At 44.0% G+C, this 22,820-nt stretch overlaps 1 protein-coding gene across 1 annotated transcript; it reads right to left on the bottom strand.

Moving 5' to 3' along the window:
- Positions 1–3,026: 3,026 nt before the first annotated feature.
- On the bottom strand, positions 3,027–22,476 carry SMIM36 (small integral membrane protein 36). Its single transcript, XM_079323649.1, has 2 exons — positions 21,822–22,476; positions 3,027–3,052 (listed from the first exon to the last, which is right to left on the bottom strand). The coding sequence occupies exon 1, from the start codon at positions 22,227–22,229 to the stop codon at positions 21,900–21,902; it is 330 nt and encodes a 109-aa protein (XP_079179775.1). The 5' UTR covers positions 22,230–22,476; the 3' UTR covers positions 3,027–3,052; positions 21,822–21,899.
- Positions 22,477–22,820: the final 344 nt, after the last annotated feature.

A 22,820-nucleotide genomic window follows, 5' to 3' on the forward strand; every position in this document is an offset into this window, starting at 1 on the left:
ACCCAGTGTCAACATCTTTCATGGTAGAATTGAGACAGGATCTGCTGGCAGCTGTGCCATGGTTTGTAAGTCATCTCCCAAGCTAAACATGTCACCTCTGCCAGGTAACCACCTGCAGCACAGGGAAGTGTCAGTGTCATGGCTTGGCTGCGTGTCAGGCTGGGTCTGACTGTTCATGGCTCTCAGTCCCATTTACCAACTGTTCTTTGGTGCCAGCAGTGAGCAAAGGATTAAGTGGTAACAGTTTTGTAAACTGCTGTGTCAGGTCTTGCTCCTCAGTTTCTGTAGTTCCAGTAAAGAATAAGCTCTTCTGTTTCAAATTGCGGATTTTGTTCTCTGACAAGGGCTTGCTTGCTCCTAGGATAGGCGAGACTGGGCCAGAAGACTTCTGCAAACAGCTACTCAGGTTTTTCTGAAAGAGGAGGGCAAAGCTTGATGCTGGAAAGGAGAACTCCTGAAATGCAGAGCCAAGCTAGTTCCCTGAGAAATACTCCCATTAGTCTCGGGGAGGTATCACTGTTAATATATTGGTACAATCTGTCATCTGATTAAGCAGTGCCACTGGTAATAAAGTTTCATATTGCCTATGTTATCTGCTAATCCAAAAGGAGCAAAGTTTGAGGACGCTGCTGAAGAGCCCAGACGTGCACACAGCTGCATTTCAACAGCTGAAGTGCCAGCAGCATCCCAATATCCTGACTTTATATTGAGGTGATGCAGCTGTGTTCCTGCTCAGTACCACACACCCATCCTTAGACTCCTCTGCAACTCACCCAGTAATTTGCACTTTCAGGTTATAGCAATGTTCTGGAACGTGTGGTGTGTACACCATTTGATTTAGACCACTCACAAATGTGTCAGAGTTTTTCTCCCCATAGTTTTCAAAGCCTGTTTTTCTATCCTTGTTCTGTGGACACAAATCTCAAACCAGTGTAACTTCCTATTGTTGGAGCATCAAAGATATACAGATTCAAGATACAGAAAAAAACAATTGCTGTTCAGACTTGTTTGCTTTGAATGAAAACAAGAACATTCCTATCATGAAGCCTGACTGAGTTGAACCAGGTTAAGAGCACCCCAATCATCATGACAGTGGTGATGAAACTGGAAGATTTTTTACTGGAAGTCTGTGTCTATTAAGGAGAGCACTAAATTACTCAGCACAGGTTTTGTTAGAGCAGTCCTGAACCACAACATAATTTTAGTACCAGTGACTCTTGTTGAACTCATCTCTGTAATTGCTTTTGTTGATTGAATGAATCAGAGTGCCTTAAAAACAATAAAAATAAAAGAAACCCTTTGTTAATGGACCAAGGAATCATTAAGTCTAAATCCTAAAAACTGGCATTCAGCATACAAGATTAAGGAAGCAAAAACCTTGTTAATTTGGTTACTCTTGTTTACAAAGTAAGAAAAACCAGAACCTTCAAATACCTGAAGTAGTTTTGATTAAAGACATTCTTAAGAATAGAAATATGTCATTGTGCACTCAGCCAGAAATGCATTTTAATAAATGAGTCAGGGTTAAAAAAAGGGTGAAAGAACTTTTCTTACTGAATGCATCCCTGCTGGGGAGCCCAGTCATGTAGTGTACCTGAAATGAGCAATGGACTGAACATGAACAGCCAAGGGCTGATTAATAAGATATTTGACCTATTATTCTTTCATGGGACTCAGAGACTTCAGTTTTGTAAGGTGTTTGTAAAATGGATTTCCAAAATGAACCAGGCAATCCCAGTCTGATAACAGACACCCATTTGGTATCTCATAGCCCTTCACAACACTAGAGGTGGTGGAGTTTGTACCCTGGGCATTAAACTGTCACATACAGAATTCTGAAAGAGACATTAAATATCTGTAAAGGATTATGCAAGGAGGGACACAGAAATGGGGTCTGTAGTTTTCTCTGCATTGTAAAATTGTCCTGGGTTGTACAAATCCACCAAATGAATAGGCAAGCTCTGAAAGCTTCCTTTTCCCCACCCAAGATGAAAAGTGTAATTGGCACTGGGATGCCAGCAGTGAATGAGATTCTGTCAGGAGGTTATATTGATAAAAGTAAACATCCTGCACAAAAGCTGAGCTTCTTTTGGCTGCTTGGCACAGATGAGTTATTATAAGCCTGCACAATAACCAGTCCCCTGATTTGTTAAACAGATAACAGAGAAGTTCCTCAGTTGCCAAAATGGATGTATTGGTGACAGGACAGTGCTATTGCTCCCAGGACTCCCTTTCTGGAGCTGGCAGTGGTGATGGGCTGGCTGCAGAGGCAGCAGAGCAGGACACAGCTCAGGGAGCCCTTGAAATGCAGTGGGGAGGGAGCAGAGCAGCACAGACCTTAGTGAGGGGCAGGAAATGGGTTTGGTAGGTGAAACTCCACTCCCAGGTTACACCGCGGAGTAAATCAAGCGTTTGGGGTAAATAAGGGGGAGAAAAGTTTCCTTCTGCTTTTGTTTGACTTCATAACAAACAGGATATGAGGACTGAGCCTGCTTGTCTTAGGGGTGTGTGTGATAATGGAGGAAGGGGGTGGTTTCATTAAGGTTTGGTTTAGAAGCTTTAGTGCTAAAGATCTTTCCTTTTCTTGGTTTAGAGAACAAAGTTTGGGCTTTGTTGGCATGTCCAAGGACATGCAGCAGCAGAACTACCCTGTAAAAAGTTGATGCTTTGGGTCCTGCAGACAGCATGGATAGAGCTTTTTTGTTCTTATTGCAAACTAACCCAGATTTCTACCTTATTTGACAGTCTTTTTGAGCATAGTATGAAGGAGAAGCATTGCTTCTAGAAATGCATGTCAATGGTCTTGTGAAATGAGCCTCTCTCCCTCCCTCAGCCTTCCCCCAGTCTAATTAATAAGGTCATCCCACTGAAGACAGGCTTATAAATAGCTTTCCAAACACTAATGGAATTAGTTCTGGCCCTGGCAACTTTTGCAGGGTGACACAAGCATGGAAGAAGGGCTGGCTCCTTGGCACAGACAGCCACTTAGAGTAGGAAATGTTGAAACACAAACATTTACCTGATGTCCCAGCTCTTGCTGCCAGCACCAAACCTGAAATGAGATTACAGCATTGCTACTCACATCACAGAAAGAATTCCTGCAAGTGAAACAAGGGATTTCAGAGAGGTGGGCCTTGTATTAGATTCCATTAGCATGGATAATGAAATGTCAAATTCTGATGAAGGTTTCTCTTTTGTCACTACATCTGAGGAAAGTGTATTTTTCATGTTCCACAAAGCCACAAGATTTTGTGAGGATAATAAACAGTTACCATGGGGAATAAAATCGAAGTACTTGCAGTCGATAGGAATCTTTACTATGACAGCAATTAATGGGAAAGGAATAGCACAGCTATAAACTCTCAAAAGAGAGTGATGATTGAAAATTGGCTATTTAAATCATCAGTGAATGGAACCATCAAACCCCTTCAAAAGCAATGGCTGAATTATTAACATTTAAAATCTGGCATGGGACTAGAATTGTATAATGAAAATAAAACCTAAATGCATCATAGAAAATGTAAGCTCTGCTTGTTTCAAAAACTTGAACCAAAATATAAAGAGAATGTATCTGATTCAGGAACTTCAAATCAATAAGCATGAAACTCCTGAAAACATGAGAGAAACATGAAATTATAATATGATTATCTATGTGACTAATGAGGTTTAATTACAGTAAAACAATGGAGAAACATTATTTTGCAGTCATTTGGCCTATGTCTCACATAGTCCTGCCATGTATTGCATTTCCTGTAAACAAAAGAACATTGCAAAGATGTCAAAATGCATCTTGGGAAAACCAATGAAGGTAAAATTTTATATTAATTCATCTTTTAAATCAAATTCATTGCTGTTGCATTTTCTGAATACAACCTTTAGTTTAAATGAAAAAGCTGACGTGAGGGCAGGAGGTGCTTCATGTAACTGAGAAAAGACTCACTTCAGAAAAGGAGAGAAAAGCAGCACTTTTCAGTCTCTGAAATGGCCTTGGACCAGCTGCACAAATTCTGAGTCATCAGATGAATCAAGTCTGTTAATGACTGCAGAGAACTTTTACTTCAAAAAATGCAGAAGCATCCTGCTTTCAGATATTGATTCTGTAGTGCTTCCTTTGGGAAGCTTTAGTCACAAAGGTGCCAGATTTCAAGGCTTTTTTAGAAATAAAAAAAAATGTGAGGAACATTTGGCTTTTAGTAATTGTACCATAAAAAAGATGGTGGCCCATAGGCCTTGGAACATCCATCAGTTACTCTAGCTGAAATCAGTATGGAATTTTGGCTGACAGGCAAAGAGGGAGTGATTAAAGATAAAATTTACTCATAAAGAGAATTTTATATGAAAGGCCAAATCAGGACAACCTGACTCAGGAGCTAGCAGCTGCCATTGCCTTCAGCTTCAGACTGGAGAACACCTGGAAAATCACAGTTCAGTTTCTTAAACGAAAGGGATAAGAGCCATGAGGATCTGTAGGAAGTCTAGAACAGAGAATAAAGAATTATGCTATTGTATTGTAACAGTATATCCTCTCAGTTCATTAGATCCTAAGAGAAGAGGTCTCTCACCCCATCCTCCAGTTGTCTTGTTATTGTGACCTGCAAAGAAAAGCCCCAGCTGTACCCCACCCTTGGGAGAAAAAAAAGACTATTTTTGCCCTCTCTCAAAAGTTTTAGCACTCAAAAGTGGAGGCTTTTGAAAATCTTTTTAGCAATGTGTTACCCATGCAGAATTAAATTATTTCTCTTTGGACCCAATATTTTAATATGCCCTCAATTTCTTCTCTTTTCAGAAGTAAATGAAAAATGTTCACCCTTATACCAAAGCCAAAATAAAGCAGTTCTGTGTTTGAATCCCAGACCATCATTAACTGATATTTATAACACTGACACACAAAATCTTTCCCCCTCCTTTCTTCTCCCCATCACTGGGTTTTTGCTCTGCAAATGTGTCTGCCATCCATAATCACTCTTAATTCCTCATCTTTGACATCACAATCAATGAAGGGAAATAAGCTGTTACTTAATGGGGTTGACACAAAATCCATTTAAGTTAACGGAAAGACTCTCATTGTTTCCTATCAGCCCTAGGTCAGGCCAAAGTGAACAGAGTGGGTGGAATTCAGCCTGTCATTTGTCATCTGAGAGGAAATGATTCCTACATCCCATCTGGACTGCTTGGAGATTTTAAACATATTTAGCAAAAGAAAACAAATTGATTTCTTGTCAGTTGTTAAATGGTTGAAATAGTTGGATAGTTTCTCAGATAGAAATGGTACTTAGTTTTCTCAATACTTAAAGAATAAACAAACAAACAAAAAACCCAAACAAATAAAGGAGAAAAAGACAGAGGTGAGTGTAAGTGAAACTGAGGGGGTGCCTGACTGCCCTGTGCAGGTCATGAAGCATCATGTGCACAGGAGCTCAGCCTGCTGGCACAGGGTCTGTGAACTCACCCTGCCCTTCCTGCCTGCTACCTCACAGCCTTGTAGTTTCATTTATTTCAGGTCTCCTAAATATATTTGGAAAGGGAGAAAACATCTGTACTCCAATGCATAGCATTGTCTCAGGTTTTCTAGGTTTTGCAAACAGACTTAATAAAATATGAATCCATTTTTCTCTATTGATCACAAATGTTTATAAAATCATTCAGAAGCAAAATGAACATGTTCTTTAATAAAGCCAAACAAACATCAGACACACTGTCCCTACTATATCTCCCAATCTGAATAATGCTTGCTAGCCTTGGGAAGAGGCAGGGACAAGAGGATCTGAGTGATTGCCTAACTTGCAGTTCCCCTGATAAGTTTAGATACTGTTTCTACAGTGTTTCTGAAGAAATAACTCCTGTTATTTAAGGACAGAAGTCCAAATGTTCTGTACCTTGGTTATGGGGTGTTACAAAGAGTGAAGGGAGTTCTGTTTCACCATGTCCCTTCTGAACAGCAGGAAATTTGTGGATATATCATTTAGTTGATGGCCAGGCCAAGTTGCTGAGAGGTCAGAGGACTTGCAAGAGACAGAGATATCAAGAAGTTTCATTCCAGTGCAAACTTGTCTGCTCTGCTCCAAACAGTGATTGCAAAATGAGTGTTACTGCTACTGGCAACCTTCAGAGGCCTTTCATCCACCATCCACTCAATTCTGTCTGTCCTTGAGTTAGAATTATAAACTGTGTTATCTTCAATGGAAGGGATAAGTTTTCAGACAGACTCTGACCTGACTTCTCTTTCTGCTGTGATGGGTGAAAGTCTACAGCATTCCAGTGATATAACTGAGGGATTGGACCCACACAAATGAGACTCTGACTCCTCACATAATTGCTGGAAGAACTAAGTGGAACAAAAAACCTCATAGTTGGGAAGTTTTTAGGAGCCATTTGGAAAGGGATTGGGTAAACAGCAATCCAGAGAGGCACAGGAGTCCCTCAACTTGTTTTTAAAATTCCTCAGACAGCAAATTCCTGTGCTCCAGATTCCTGGGTCCTGAGGTTCAGTAGCAATATTTATAAGGAGAGGCTGGTTGAACAAGAAAAAAACAGACACTGTCCCCAGTGAAGAGCTGAAATAGAGATTTTTGTGGGCACAGACTGTGTGTTTCCAGAAACTCTTCCTTCCCTGGGGCTGTCACTTCTGATCTGCTTCTGGTTACCCGGAGGGGAGTGGGGATCCCCACCAGGGCTAACCTTGTTCTGCTGTACTGGGACCACAACCTCTTATCTGCAGCTTGTGGGTGCTAAATTGCAAGGCCACATTTTTGGGAACAGAGCCTTGGAGGAAGGCTGTGCATTCAAACCCTGTTTCCTCAGCAGCTTCCCCAGCACTGGGGCCACAGTGCTGGCAGTGGATCAAAGTCCAGGAATTCCTGCACTGTGCTCAGACTGGCTGAGCTCACACCATTCTCCTCCTTTCTGTTTGGTTTTAGCAGGATCAGTTTTATAAATTACAATTATATACATCACTATATTATTATATATATATAATATGTATATAAATTGCAATTTATACATTATCTGGCATCTGCCCTTGCCTGACCCTGCTGGCAGCTGTGCTCTGTCCTGCTCCTGCTGACTGCCCAAGCTCATTTCAAACAGCCTCACACCTGATAGAAATAGGAATGGTGGGTTCTGAACTGCCTCCAATCCTTTGGAACCTTACAGGAGTTGTGTAACAGCTTTTCACTTAAATTCTAGAAAACAACCCCAAAGCTATTAGCAACCTGGCACTGGAAAAACCTCTGTGGAGGTTTAGTCAAAATGACAAAAGTGTCTATCTGAAATTTATAAAGGCATTTTCAGTTTTTCAGTGGAAATCTAAATTCCCATGTTTTGACAGTAGAGCTGTACTGGGTACATTTGCACCAATTTTAACCATTGAAAAGGACAAAAAGGATAATGTGTTCTTTGAGGAAAGATGCCCCTTAGCAGAGGAGAGGTGATACTCTAGAGGAGTTAATCTCTTCCATTTTGTTCTGAAGTTTTGGGGAGACAGAGGCTCAACTTTTGGATGGTGACACAAATCCCACACAAACTGAGCAGTGGGCTGTGCCCCTGCTTGCACTCCTGCAACATGGAAGGTTAAAATAAATGGTTATTAAATTCTGTATAGTGCAAGACACATTACTGCTGCTTTTAGTCATCAGTATACCGCTATTTAAAGATGACTGAGACTTTAAGCCCGATGATTATTCATATTAAAATGTTTCTTTTTCATCTGAGATTTTATGCTGTCATGCAGACATCTTCATAATTAACTGTGTGCTTGACTCCTTCTGTCTCCAGTTAAGTAGACATTAATGGAGAATCTACCAAAAACAACTGCCAGAAATGTTGCTGCACTTCAATTTAAAAATATTAATATCATGTTACAGTAATGATTAAAATCCAATATGAGATTACTAAAGGGAATCAAGGCTAAATGGTTTTGGAACTATCCAAAGTAGTTTGTTCAAACTGCTCTTTTTCTCACAATTTTTCTATGTTCCCAGCAGAGACCTATTCTTCACTGCATGAGGAGGGGTTTAAAAATAAACACTTAAGCACAAAATCTCTCCACTTATAAAAGAGTAGTATTGAAGCTGCAAAATCTAAGACCTTAATATTAGAGAAAACCAAAATTCAACTCTTAGCCTGTCTCTGTCATACAATTTAATTGCACACTATTTAATGCCATAATCAAATAGTATTTTTCCTGTGGGAAAAATCACACAACTGAATGGATTATGTTCACTTTGGGAGCATCTAGTCAATATTTTTCAATATGTGACATAGGGTTTAATCCAAATTAGGATTGGATTTGCACACTGTAGTCTTGATAATCTGATCTGATCCTTAGTCATTTACAGAGCAGCCCTAATCTAACCTTGGCACTGAACACACATGCTAAAATTTTCCTGTGAATTTTTTTGTCTTTAGAATTTTCTCTCCCTGCAGTAAGAACAAATCACCTGCTGCAGTGCCTGCAGGAGGGAACTGCCTCCCTGAGTAAACAGCCATGGTTGATCCTGCCTTCCCAGGGGGCAGATGGATGCTTGAGATAACTTGAGATTTAGATGGAATTCTACCAGTGACTGGAGATCCCAAAGGTGCCCTTTTTGCAGCCACTTCCTAGTCCAGAGCTGTTCCCTGTGCAGGAGTATTTCCATCCCTGTGCAGGAGCATTTCCATCCTTGCAGCATTGCCCTGTCATGCCTTTGCCTCTGTTCCAGGCTATGTGAGCTACACCTCACACATCCTGCAGACCCAGCTGGAGGCCCACAACACAACCAAAATTGGATCAGTTCTTTTGCAACAAGTGAGTGGGACCTTAAATGGGGATGTTGTTTGTACTCATCCCTTTGCTGCTAAGGAGCAGAGAACAAATATTTGTACAAATGCCTTCACAAATCCAGTTCACATAAACCCTCTGCCCTCCCTGCAATATAAAGCTGCCAAAAAAGATTGGCTGTTCATTAAATTTTGCTGTGGGTGATGAATGTGGCTGCTCCATAAGCAGTCCTGCCCTCAACACTGAATAGAGCCTGGCAGGAATGACCCAGCAGTTCTGACTGGTTTGGAGGGCACATCCTCAGCCTCTTTTGGGAGCTGTGGCTCCAGTGCACCTTTATTCCAGCTGATAGCTGCACAGCTTTACATCCCAAGTCCTACATTTCACATTTCAGGATAAAAATCCATCACTTTTATCCTGAAATGTGAAAACCCAAGCCAAGCAGCTCAGAGTCTCTGCTTTGGCCACAATTCACCCACTGCAGCAAGAGAACAGCATCATGAAGCTCCAGCTGGGAATTTCTACACTCCTGGCTTGGAGGGGAAGGGGACAATGCCCATCCTTCTGTCAACAGTGCCACAGAGGAGGTGGCAAAGCTGCTGGTGTTTGTTGTCAGAAATGGACAGAGGCTGAGCTAAGCCCTGGGAATGTGGGCAGGTGGGAGCTGTGCCAGCTCACCTCCACCCTGACCTCACACAGCCCCTGTCCTGCAGCCCTGGCTCCAGCTCCAGCTCTGCCCTCCGTGCAGCAGAAAGGTTTGTTTTGACAGCAGGGTGATGGATGTGCCTCAGTCCATAGCTGTATAATCCCAGGGGAGACAAGGCATGTGCAATTTGTGCTGTGCCACAGGCAGGTGAGCACAGCTCCAGGGCCCTGCTGAGGCGTGACCTGCTCAGCTCAGGGCTTGCCTGACTGCACAAACCACAGCTGCTTTCCTCACTTCATGGGGCAAAGCTGGTGCTCACTGACCATCCCACTTGGAGAAATACCAGCTCTCTAGAGGGAGAAACCATCAGCTATAGCACACTGTTTCATATGGAATTAAAGAAATTGTAATCATTTTCCTTTCACTGGGACTTGAGGCACACTGAAGGAGCAAGCCCTGTCTTCTGATGACCTGCAGGTGAGGCAGTGAAACTCACATTTTTTTTCTATTAAAAATGGGCTAAAACCAGTGTAGGAAAAAGCCATCCTTAGTCAAAGAAGCCTTTGGCTGATGGCAGGTCCTGCCCTGCAGAGCAATCCTGGCCTGGGGCAGCATCACTGCAAGGCTCTCCTGATTTAAGCCCTGAGGGCATTTTGTATTTGCACAGTCATTCTTCATCCAACCATGTCCATGTTTACAAATGGCTGCTCCAGATTTTACCCTGATTTCCCAACCAACAATCCCAGTTGTTTCCTCCTGGACTCACCTGGAAACCAAACTGTGCTGTTCTGGGAGTGCTCAGCACTGCTGTTGGATAAATGCACTGAAGCAGCAGCAAGGACAGCTTTGGTGACACTCTGCCCATATTCCAGTGTGCTTTATTTTATGTTCACCATAGTTTCTTTTTTTATTTTGTGCTAATAAACTCTGCAAATATAAATATCGAGCCAGACTGGTTTGTGTGGGTATTTGACATTGATAGAATAAATTACCTTTCCATTATGTATCTGCTTCCATTTTGTGCTGCACACGAACACAAGAAGGAAACCTTTGCTATCACAGCCCTTTGCAAACACATTTTTCTTCCAAGCTTTTGGTCTTACTACTAAATAAATATGTATGCAAGATAGCACTGGTGTAGTACTAAAAAAACCACTATTATTTATACAGCTTTCAGACCTATACAAACTCTAATTTTTTACATAGCAAACTTGTTCTAAGGCATGGAGCTGCAGAGGATTTTCCACACCTGTGCTTACACCAACTACAGGATCAGAAACCCAAAGCAGAGACCAAAGCTGTGGGGTTTTTTTTCACTAAACCCAAATTAAATGTCTTGTCACCTGAGAGGAAACAAAATACACCTGAGAGCTGAATTTCCTCTGGAGTTACCCAACCCTCTCCATTGGCTGTGAAAGCAGGTTGAATTTCTAATCTGTCACTCAGGCAGGTAAAAAGAGGAGCAATTCCATAGCCATGAGCTTGGGCTTGAAATCTGATCAACCCCCTAACACTGGTTCTGGAAGAAACCATCTCACCCTGCAAAAAGGGTAAAAGAAGGAAATTTTTCAATACCCTGAAAGGTAACAAGATGCCTGGCCAGTTTTGAACCTTTTTGGTAAAATAATAATAAAAAAGTACAGCTGAATTTTATCAACTGCTGACAAATATTTTCTTATCATTTACAAACTCCTGCAGGCTGTGGAGCAGCATCACTCTGGCTCTATGGCAGAAGTCCTGCCCCATGCAGGGTGAGCACTGCAGCTGCTGGGCTCTGTCTCTACATCACCCAAATTTCAAATTTCAACCTGCACTGGGCACAGTTCAGACCCACATGGCCAAGAAGGGAACCCAAAGGGAAGAAATCAAATAGAGGAGAGCCCCAAATCCAGCATCTCCTGAACTCATTCTATTCTCAGTCATTTCTATTTAGTGATTTTCTTCCACTTCACCTCTAGGATGGCCCTGCCAGCTCCTGGAAGCCTTGCAGAGATGTTTTTACATTGCATCTTATATCATTATATATTCTTATGTATTAAATTCAGTTTTATATGTATTTATACACACACAGAGGCAGGTCACCTTTGGTTTGCTAGCTGGACTAGACTGCACAAAGGGCAGAGAGGGGAGCAAAGGCTGAGTTGATTTACAAATCTGCTCTATACATTGCAACAAACCTCATGCAAAGTCAACATGGCCTTGCATCATAAAGCACAGGCTGGAGCCAAGAAACAGCTCAGCTGGAGAAGCCACAGAATGAGGAAAGAACAAGCCTGTTCAGGTAAGAGCTCTGCATCTGAAAACATGTCCTGACATATTCACAAGAGGAGGTTAGGTATTTTTGAAGTTGATTTTTCTTTTCTTGCAACTCCCCAATCCTCTGAGCTCATTAAAATGAAGGTGATCTAATTTCCAGGAGTGGCCAACAGGGGAAGGTCAAGGAAGGACTTCATTGCAATGTCAACTCTCCAATTCCAGGGAGAAGAACAGCAAGATTTTCATTAAACCACTGTCAAATGAAAGTAGGACTGCCAGTGTGCAAAAGGAAGTGAAAGAAAAGACCTGATGATTTGTATCCAGGTCTGTCTGAAATGGTTACCAGCAGCTGGCCCTGGCTGGGCACAGAGCAGCCAGAGCTGCTGGGTATCTGGTGTTAATATCCCCTCTGCACTGGAGGTTTTGTGGGGACACATTCATAGAACCCCAGTTCTGAAGATGCAGAGTTACTCAAAGAATTTTCTGAAGTCTTCAAAAGAAACAATGCAGAAGCTTTTTGCTGTTGTACCAAACCTCAAATAAAGCAAGCAAGCCCTGGGAGCCCAGTGAAATCTGTACTGAGCAGGACACTCAGTCTCTTAGGGAGACACATAAAATCCAGAGCTGTTGCTTGCTGCTTTGTGCTTCCATGGATAGATGCCAGAAAATGACGGTCTGATTAAACAAATTACTTTTGTTCAAATTGAAACAAATATTTGATTTTATCCATCCCATCTTCACTCGAAAAATGCCCATCTGTCCACTAAAAGGCATCCTGACTTTCGACTAAGAAAAAAAACATTGCTAGAGGCCCTCAAAGGGAAAACAAAGGAGCTGAAGCTGCCAGGTGCAGCTCTAATGGCAGAGTTTAGGGTGTTCAGAGCCTTTGTCCCTCAGGAAGGCTTTGCTCAGATCCCTGGGCTGGATCTGAAGACCAAGACACCGTCTTTTAGCAGTTAATTAGCTGCACCAATTAGTGGTCATGTTGTACAAAGAGTGATAAAATGAGTGTGAAAACCAAGAGTAAGAGAGCAGCTGGATCTGAAAGCAGGGAGGGGTGGCAGAAAGCTGGAAAGGGGGACTTGGCAGAGGCTCTGGAATGTGACAGCCAGATAGAAACAATCCTGATTGTACCTGTGCGATTTGGGCCCCTCTCCTCACTGCAGGTGCAATCGTGTCACCCCCAGGTATTTCCACTGAAATCTGCTGAATTACCTTGAGTAACCTCCTGCCTGCAGCAGGGACAGGGAGAACACAGCACATGGGCATGTCCTGCTCCAGCATCACAGCCACTCCCCACCACAGAATCTGGCCCCTCCAAACCCAAAAACTGGAGCATGGAAAGATCAATGGTTTGTGGGGAGACACCAAGTGCACACCATGTGCTGTACCTGTACCCCAGAATGTGCTTTTTGGAAAGTTGATGCTTAGGGCAGCATGCCAGTGTCCAATAATCTGCCCTGTCCCTTGAGCTTCTGGAGAGAAGGGGTGACACAAGATGAGGTGAAGAATGAGAATTGAGCTGGGGTGACTTCTGTATTGAATTTAAGGCATTGTAATGCAGGGTTAAAACAGAAGCACCTGCAGCCTTTATGCAAGAACCTGTAATTATATGCACAAAGACAGGTCTCAGCATGTGGAGCTGTGTGCAGACTAATATGGGATTAGCAACCAGAGAAGCCGATAGGGTTGCTACATTATTGCATTCTGTGTTATCTTTTATTAGGAGACATGCATTATAATGGCTCATTTTTAAAAATCCAGATATCAGAGCATTTTCTAACTGCAGCCAGCACTGTGCCAGCAGCCAGGGCTGCACCTACAAACCCAATGATCTCTCTGTAGCCTTGCCCTGCCCTGGTCATCTGGGGCAATTGCTGTCCCCATCTCCCAGGTTGAAGTCATGATCAGGCTCACTGGGAGTTCTAAGCCCAAAGTGTCCCTTTGAACTCAGGCTGATCTGAGCCCCTGGTGCCTCCTGGCAGGCTGTGCTGGGAGTTTGAGACGCTGTGATCTGGCCAGCAGAGGTTTATCTGCTAAGACAGAAAAGCTGGTGCCCTGTAGGAGCAGAGCTAATCTGACAGGGTGGCACTTCCATCAAACAAGAATGGCAAAATGCTTCTGACCCAAGAGGATGCTCTCAAGCTCTGCCCTGACAAGATGCAGTGGCAGGAGCTGCCCATGCTCACAGCACTGGTACACACTGGTAGAACACATCCCACCATGCTCAGAACATGCATTCCTGCCCTCCAGCCAGGTCCTGGTGCTCATCCTGGGGGAACTGGCCCCTGAGGATGGGCAGGGACCCAGCTGCCACTTGCAGCCACCTGCACAGGGTGGGAAGTGCCTGGAGATCCAAGGGCGCCCTTGCATTGCAGGCAGCTGAGAGCTGCTGCAACCTGCCTGGAGAGAGCTCACTGCAAAAGGCTGGACCTGCTCCAGTCCAGGTAAGGGCAACATTCTGCCTTGTGTAGAAACAGAGAGAGGAGCTTCAGCCTCATGTGGTGAGAGCACAGCCTGGGCTTCAGCCTTTTGCCTTCATCCAATAATTACACCTTGACTTCTTCTGTTAAAAAAAAAAAAAATGGAAATGATCTGTCTTCTGTAACATCTGTGACTCCAGATTACCCTGAATGCTTCCCAGCAGAGAGGGCACAGAATAATCATGGTCACTTTTCCCTAGCAGCTGTTAAACCAAACAGGAAAAGGCAGCACTACTGCATGACTGTGCTTTGAAACTCTGCCCTGCAGGACAGGCTTTGGCCACCTTTGGGGGAGCCTTAGCAGCATCACTCACCCACCTCCTTGCTGCTGGGGGCTCCTTTCTTTACCTTCTTGCCTCCAACATGAGTGTCCTCTCCTCTGGGAGATCTGCATCCTATCTTTCAGTACACATCAAGAGCAAACAGGCAATGAAATAAAAGCACGTGTTCACCTTCAGCAGATGAAGAAGGCAAAGCATCTTCTGTTTGCAAAAGGGGACATTTGCAAACAGATGGACTTTTGCAATACTGAGAGCACAAATCCACAGGAGGAGGGGAGCCTTGGGATCTGGTGGCCTGCAGAGTTGGCTGGAGGGAAAAAAAAAAAAAAAAGGGTCCTTTGTCCCTTCAGCTCTCTAGAGGCAATAATGGGGGAGCAGCATGTCCCCTCCCAGGCAAAAAACCCTGCCAAGGCAGTTACAAAAACACAGTGATGTGACACTGATGAGCCCTATCTTCTCCTCCAGTCATGGCTTAACTCCCACCAGTCCCAGCAGTTCTCTAATCTCTACCACCATGAATTGGTGAAAACCTCCCTCCTCCCAGGGAGCTCAAACACCAGCACATTTGGTAAATACACATCCCAAAGGTGGGGTGTTAATGCCTCACAATGATTTTTTCCATGCCAGAATGAGTTAAGGTAGGAGTCTCTGTCCTGGCTTCAAATTTCCTGGCTGTCCCCCGTCTGCGTCACAACATAATTCTTTCCAGCAGCCTTTTCCTCAGATGTTCAGAGTTAGCATTGGGATCCCTGCCAGCTTTCCTTCCCAAAACAAACAGGGAGCCTCCTGATGCCAAAGATTTGCCTTCTATTCATTTCTCCAGGGACAGAACACTTGGCTCTATGAGCTATGCCCCGATTTTCAATTCAGCATATGTATATAAATAAAAATGCAGCTTTACACAGCCTTGTCTGCACTGGAAAAGACTGGATGTTGTGTCCCTAACAAGCTGTCTCTCTCCATCAACTGTAAATAGAGCTTCAATTAATTAATGAGATTATCTGCCAAGTTACTACACATTGCTTCAGCAAGGAAAATAAGGCTTAATGTCAAATTACTTTTTGCTGGTGTAGTCATTTCACCATCAGAGTTTTTGCTAGTAATAAAAACACCTTCCCACTGTTAAACCACTCTGGTTCTAGTGTGAACCTGATCTAAAACTAAACCCCTGAAAAGTGATAAAATACCATTCCCATCTCAGTAAAAAGCTTTTCTTTCCCTCCAGAGTCCCTGGGCTCATCACACCTCCCCTGCCCTGTGACCTGCCTGCTGTGCCTGGAGGGCTGGAAATTGCAGAGCTGCTGGTGGCTGATGAGAAATGATTTAAAGGCAGCATTGCTGTGAGCCCTGCAGAGAACAAACCACAGCCCTGCACTGCTCCCCACGGGGGACAGCTGAAATTTGGGTGGATTCTGTCTCACTAAGGGACTTGTCCTTCAGGCTCAGGACAGGTGGAGTGTTTGCCCCCCAGCAAACCCAGCCTGCTGCTGTCTGTGCTTCTTTTGGAAGGAAAAACAGCAGGTTTCCTCTTTTTGAGGAAACAAGTGTGTGATTTACGTCAAATCTGTGCTTAATTATGCTCCTGAAAGAGGAGGAATGCAGAGAATGGGAAATAAATCACCATTATTAATATGCCTCCATCAAGTATTGTCTTTTTTTGGTTGTTGTTGGGGAGGGTATGAGGTGCAGTGGCTGTACCAAATGGGTACAGCACCTACAAACCTACAATCATCTGCTGCTACTCACAGATTTTTTCAATACACCTTTTATGCTCATTATATTCCCCTTATGTGTGCCCAGTTTCCAGCAATAAACTTAAGACAACTCCCATTAGTCTCTCAGAAATTCAGGGTTTTTTTTCATTTGAAGAAGGCAAAGGTGGATAAGACCAATTCCTGCCTCCCCTCCTCTTTCTTGAAGGGTTTAGCCCTAGAACTGGCCCGAATTTGTGCATTTATTTTGCATGAAAGAAGTGGCAGAAATAAAAATAGAATGTGAAAAATATTACATAATGAAGTGATAGAAAGGTACTGATTACTTGGGTAATATAATTATTACAAATAAAGGTGGATGTTGAGCCTGTATTCCTTGCTCATGATGAAGTCAATAGCAGTTAAATTCTGTGTATTTTTAGAGTGATAAAGAGCTATACCATGGACCAAATCAGCTTCAATACTGAAGGAGTGCAAAATGAGAGTGCTTAAACAATATGTCCAAGTCTTCTAGGCATTCAGGAAGAGACACAAGTATATAATCATTCATAATTAACAATGTCTCCATAGCACCACCCGTGAAAGGATCTCATGTTCCTTCATAAATATTAATTAAATCAACCCTACACCCCACTTGTGTAACAATTATTACTGACATTAACAGATGGAGAAACTAGGGCACAGCTTCATTGCCCACACAGAGCATCTGCTGCAGATCTGGGATGAGACTGACCCATCACATTCTGCAATTGGATGCTTGGATGCCTTGTGACGAGGATCTGCCTCCAAAAACTGCCCCTGATTTGTCACATTAGGGTGGAAGTGCCTCTTTGAAACATTAATGTCAGCAGTGCCAGTGTTGGGGAAAGCAAGGAGCAGTGTCTCCAAGGAAACCAGCACATGGGAAGAAATAAGGAAGATAAAGCAGGAGCAGAACAGAAGCTTGAGAAGGCAACTGCTCAGATTTTCCCATTTTTTATCATTCTGCTATGCTTTTGTCTAGTTAAGTCAGACAGCTCTCTGCTGCAGATGTCAGAGCAATTTATTTATAAGAGCCAGACCTTCACCTGAGAGCCCTGAGAGCTGCCCCAGCTGGTTCCCCAGGGACAGCAGCCACCAGCAGGCTGCAGCACAGCATCCTGCCATCCTCACATGCACACCCTTGCTGGTCCCCCAGGGACCCCAGCAGGACACGTGGATCCAGCCCTAAACCTCAGACAGAACAGATCCTGCAGGGAGTCAAGCCCTTGGGGCAGCCACAAACCCACTGGGGCTGCAGCAGGGCCAGCAGACCCAGGTCAGTGCTTGCCATATAAAAGGCACACAGGAGACTTGGGTTTGTGGGGTTTGATCCCTCCAAAAGATGTCAAATGGGCTCCCCAAAGCAGCACTGGCTCATGGTTTGAAGAACAGTATTTCCAGTTAAACTCTCAATTCCAATTCTTACCTCCTGGCATTCCCACCAAAGCACCAACAGCACTGAATGATTGGTAACTCAAGGAGATGCAGTTCTAGGCAGTAAAAATTATTCTCAAGTTCTTTCAGCCAAGGGGTTTGACTTGGACATGTCACTGTGCTTCTACACTCAGCACTATCAGAGGATGAAAATGTGCTGATGAAAAAAAAAAATTGGACAAGATTAACCCCCTTTCAAATTCAAAACAATCACTGCATGGGAAGGAATTGTCTCTGGCAAATATGGGTTAGTCTGTCTGGACTAATCCTCTACTCATATGTAGTGGCTTATTAGGGATTTTAAAGAAATCTGAAGGCTTAGACAGTATGTTTACAGTGGAACAGCCTCACATGAAAGATGAATATTCAGTGAATTTAATGACATGTTTGACTTGAATTAATACTGGAGAAATCTAGAAATCTTTTTTCCTGTTGTTTCTGTAAAACCCCTTAATAAAGGCCTTACAGAAGCAGTCATTTGTGACTTTAAAAGCACACTAAGCCAACTGTAAGTTAGCCAGTGCAGACTGAATTCCTGCAGAACAGCAATAAATCCTGCCAGCACCCCTGAGTTCTCTTCAAATCACAGAGCTGCAGATATCAGAGTGCCATGGTGGCCACAGCTCACCCAAAGCAGGTGTTTGTGCCCACACTTTGCTCAGATTTAATGTGGTTTGTTCATCTACTTCTCTAATCCATCTGCTCCAGGCAGTTTGTGGGAGAATATTTATTTTGTTCTCTTGGATCCTACTGGAGTTAGACCATGAACTGAAATTCAAGTGCAGCCCCTGTGTGCCAGTTTTATAACAAGCCCCTTACACACTGCATAAATGACTGAGAAGAGAGAAATCAGTGCAGAGGAGCAGAGCAAACTAACCAGAGACACATGGAGCAAAGCACAGAGGGGCAGGAGCTGCCCAAGGATGCCTCAAACCAGGAACTGGGAATATTTCCCAAACCCTTGTCAGTCCAGTCAAAGTTCTCCAACTCATATTGCTCATGAATCAATGTTAATGCAATTTTACCCACATCTCACTAATTTGCAAAGGGCACTTGCTGCAGGACAGGACTTCTGTGCTGGATATCCTGACCTTAAAATCCTGCCTAATCCTCTGGGCAGAGCACGTCTCCATAGGCACGGGCTGGATTAAGCAAGGCACAAACCCACCCTCGACTGAGCAGGGCAGGCAGAGTCATTCAGAGGATGTGCACAGAGCTGCTCCCTGCATCCATGGATCCCCACAGCCACGTCCTGGCGTGGGACAGGGCTTGGGAATGCTGCAGGTGTCCCAAAGGGATGGCTCAGTCTCTGCAGAGCTCCTCTGCACGGCTCAGTTTGGCACAGAAAGCAGCAAAGCCTGGTGCAGGATGTTTTGCACTGTGTGAATTCCAGCAAGGGATTCACATTTTACACACAATTTATGCAAACAACAGCCCTGCAGTGGGAGGGTTCATCCCTGTTCTCTCACAATGATGCAAATGGCATGGCAGAAGGCTGCAAACCCTGGAAGGAGCACAGCTTCAAGGCTGATTTCTGGCAGGCTTGGTCTGATAAAAACCCATTTGCCTGCATTAATATTGACACAGTCATTAAGTGAAGCGTGGCAGCAGAGACCTCCCCAAAGCAGAAATTTCACTCACAGGGACTTGATTACTTGGAATTACCAGTACACACTCAAGGGCTCTCTCCCACTAAGAATACTCCAATCCTGGTCTAGTATAAACAATACTCCAATATTAAGACAAAATACTCCAAGATTGGTTTAGTATTGACAAAACTTAGGAAGCCATTTTATTCCTGTTGGGAAGACAAAGTCCTGATGCACTTCAATTTCTCATTTTCCAGAAAGGGATTTACCCTATGTTTACCTTCCTGCTATCAGAAGGGAAGTATCATTTGCTGCTTTTACCTCTCCATTTCGGAGCAGAGTCCACCAGCTATCACAACTGACAAATTTCCTCGTGAGTGAACAATGGAAACTGCTCCTGTGCCAGTGTCCCCAGGCACAACTTCCTAAAGCTCAAGCCAGAAAACTTACCCTGCCAAAACCAGCTTCATTGGTTTTTCATTGCCAAAACCTTGCCATTGAGTTTCAAGGAACCAGGGATCTGTGGTTAATGCACACATAACTACATATCAGGAGAATTTCAGCTATCTAAGAGTATTTATCAGCACAAGTCTGTTTTACCTACAGAAACAAACACAATGGCAATGATATGGCAACGTGGCATGGTGTCATTACATTATTTGCATGACCTTCAGCAAAGAACCACAGCTTCTCTGCTGGCACTGTGGCATTTGGTGTCACATGAGCTGTGCCATTCTCTGTGATATTTTTAAGCTTTTTTTAGTCTCCCCCAAGGCTTTGTTAGCAAAGGTTATTATTTCTGTTCTAGAATGCCAGGAATCCCTTATCACCAAGAAGGCTCCTAGAATGCTAAATGATGCATGAACACATAAAAAGCTTTAAAGAGATCACAGGGTGATCACAGGGAGGGCAGATGGGAGAGCCCAGGGAGACATAACCCACCCTGTGTGGGTGGCAGCAGCCACAACATAGGAGCAGCTCAGTCACTGCCACATTGTGCCAAAGCAGCTACAACTAATTGCACTTTTTCAGTGCTAAATATTTCAGCATGATACATGGAAGAGGATCATGGCACCTACTTCTGATTCACCAGTTGCATCACATCAAGGGTTTTACTCCAGTACCCACCCATCAGGAACCTTCCAATTCAGGCTTCCTTCCCAAACCAGGCACATGCATGCAAGGGTGCAAAGGGCAGCTTGGAAACAAAACCTGGGTTCACCCACAAGAATTCAGAAACCAAAAGAAAAACCACTAGCAGTTAAATAAAAAGATATTCTCAAGATTTCTTTGCCAGTGCCAGGATTTAGAAACCAGCATATCTGGGGAGGTACCACAGGCTGACTGCTTCTACCCAGCTGCAGTACAAACCATACAATCCAGCCAACAGCTCTGTTCAACTGTGGCTCCAATTCACTGCAGTTTATTTCTGGAAGTATTTAAAATGCCTGTCCTGAAGGCATTAGGACCACTGCATCCAGTGAGTCATCCATGACAGCTGACACAGGTAATAAATCTCACTGTGTTTTACTAAAGCTTCCTGTAGGACTCTGTAAGGAACTTCACATTAATATGATGTAAAATAGCCTATGGGACAGGCACCTACAACAGTGCTAATTTCCCCTTAATAACCAGCTAAAATTTACCACTTAAATAATATCACATGTAGGAACTTGAGCACTATTTATAGAGACACAATAACCTAGTGTTAAACATCCCATGGAGCACTGAGAGGGACAAAACCAGCAAGATGCAGAAGAAGCTTGTTAACCAAAAAGGCCTTGAGCTTACAGCTCTGAAATTATGGGAACAGCAGGACCTGATGCAGATAGCATTATATTTACTGGAGATGCAATAGCATGATACAGCAGGAACATGATACAGCTGAAGGAAGGCTCAGGGTGAGAGGCAGGGTCAGACATGTGGAGATGGACACTGAAATCCAGGATGTGGGGTCAGAAATTCCTGTTCCAGTGGACAGTGGTGACACACGTTTCACATTACAGTAAATCACCTCAGTTCCCACTTCCCCTTGGGCAGGAGGCATTGCACCCAGCTTCTTGTATCCTGACAGGGGATCTGTGCAGGGCAAGGAGTGCTCTGCCCCACAAGAGCAGAGCTTGTGCTCTACCCACAGAAAATAAGTGCCAAGACAGGCTTGGCACTGCCCTCAGGGGAGCTCCCAGCCAACATGGAAAGTATTGAATTCTGATGGGAGCAGCAGCTGGCTTCTATAGGAAAGGCACTATCTCTACCCTCTGAAAATCATTTGTGTTTCTGCTGTCCCCGGGGAGGTGAGAACAGCCTCTCAAGGTCATCTGCAGGACTGAGGAAGATGTGCTGAGGCTGTGGGGCAGCACAGCTCAGCCCATTGGGGTGGGATGCTCTGAACAACAGTGTCCCTGCCCAAATAACTGCATGGAACACAACTGGAGATGAAACCAAGGCCCATCATGATGAAAGCAAGGATAACAGCATCACTGCTGTGGCTGCCACTGGGCTGCAAGGCAGCAGCAGAAATGGAAAATTAGCCCCTTTATGGCTGGCAGGCAGAACTGTGAGCTCACATCCACACAGAGCACAACTCAACATCAAACAACCCCCCGAGCACCACATCACATAAACCAGCGTATAAACATACCTGGGGATCCCATTATCCTGCTGCACACGGGGAGTAAACATAGCAGAGAGGCAGGACTGGAGCTGCAGGCAGGGTCCCTCACACCACTGTAGTCCTTTTCCCAGGCAGGTCAGCAGGGTTCTCGTAGGCAGAGATGAGCCCCTTGGCCCAGCGGGTGCTGGGGGAGCCCTGCTGCATCACCACCAGCCGGATGGGGGGCTGGCTGTCTGCAGGGACCTCGGGGGCATACTCCTTGCTGGGATCCTTCCCTCTGCAGTCATACAGCACGCAGGAGATCAGGAAAAGCAGAAGCAGAATTACATAGCTAGACACCAGAATGATGAGATTCAAGGTAACGGGGTCAACCTCCAAATAAAACTCCATTTGGTCCCATACTAGTGAGGGCAAACCCGGAGAATGAAGTTTCATATGCACGAATGAGCAAGTGCTAACTGATCAGAATAGATGTATTGGCTTTGAGGTAAAAATACACTAATCCTCAGGTCTCCTGTAGCAATGGATTTCCCTGAACCGGACGATTAAAGCAGCTCAGTTTAATAACTTAAGCTCCTTCTTTTAATGCCGCGTTGCCTACAGTGGCAGAAGCTAAATTTGATTGCTATATTGGCAGGAAAACATCCCCCTTGCCCAGGGACCACCTTTTTCCTTGGTGGGCAGGTACCAAACTGGGTTTTCTCTAAGGGCATTTTGCAGAGCCTCCCTTCCTCAGGTGGGCTGAAAAATCCTGAGCTTTGTAATTAGCAAATGGATACAGAAATAATTAGAAAGTCATTTGCTAGGTAACTTTTCTCAAAAAATCTCACAAGCCTGATCCTGATTTTGACCTTTCTGCCCTGGGCTAGTGCTGCAGAAGTGCTTTTAAGTCAATTAAAGCTGTTTATTGCCCAGATTGCTGTCAGTATTACAAGGACTCATCACACTGCTCAGCCAGTCCTTGCACAAATTCCTCTCTAGGACCCTGCTGCCCAAAGGCTGCTCTGTCTCTTTTGAGTCTCCCAT

Source organism: Erithacus rubecula, assembly GCF_903797595.1.
Source record: "Erithacus rubecula genome assembly, chromosome: 20".
In the NCBI taxonomy this organism is placed as follows: domain Eukaryota; kingdom Metazoa; phylum Chordata; class Aves; order Passeriformes; family Muscicapidae; genus Erithacus; species Erithacus rubecula.

Excerpts from the sequence above, each read along its gene's own strand:
- SMIM36 (XM_079323649.1), bottom strand. The coding sequence starts at position 22,229 with ATGAAACTTCATTCTCCGGGTTTGCCCTCACTAGTATGGGACCAAATG.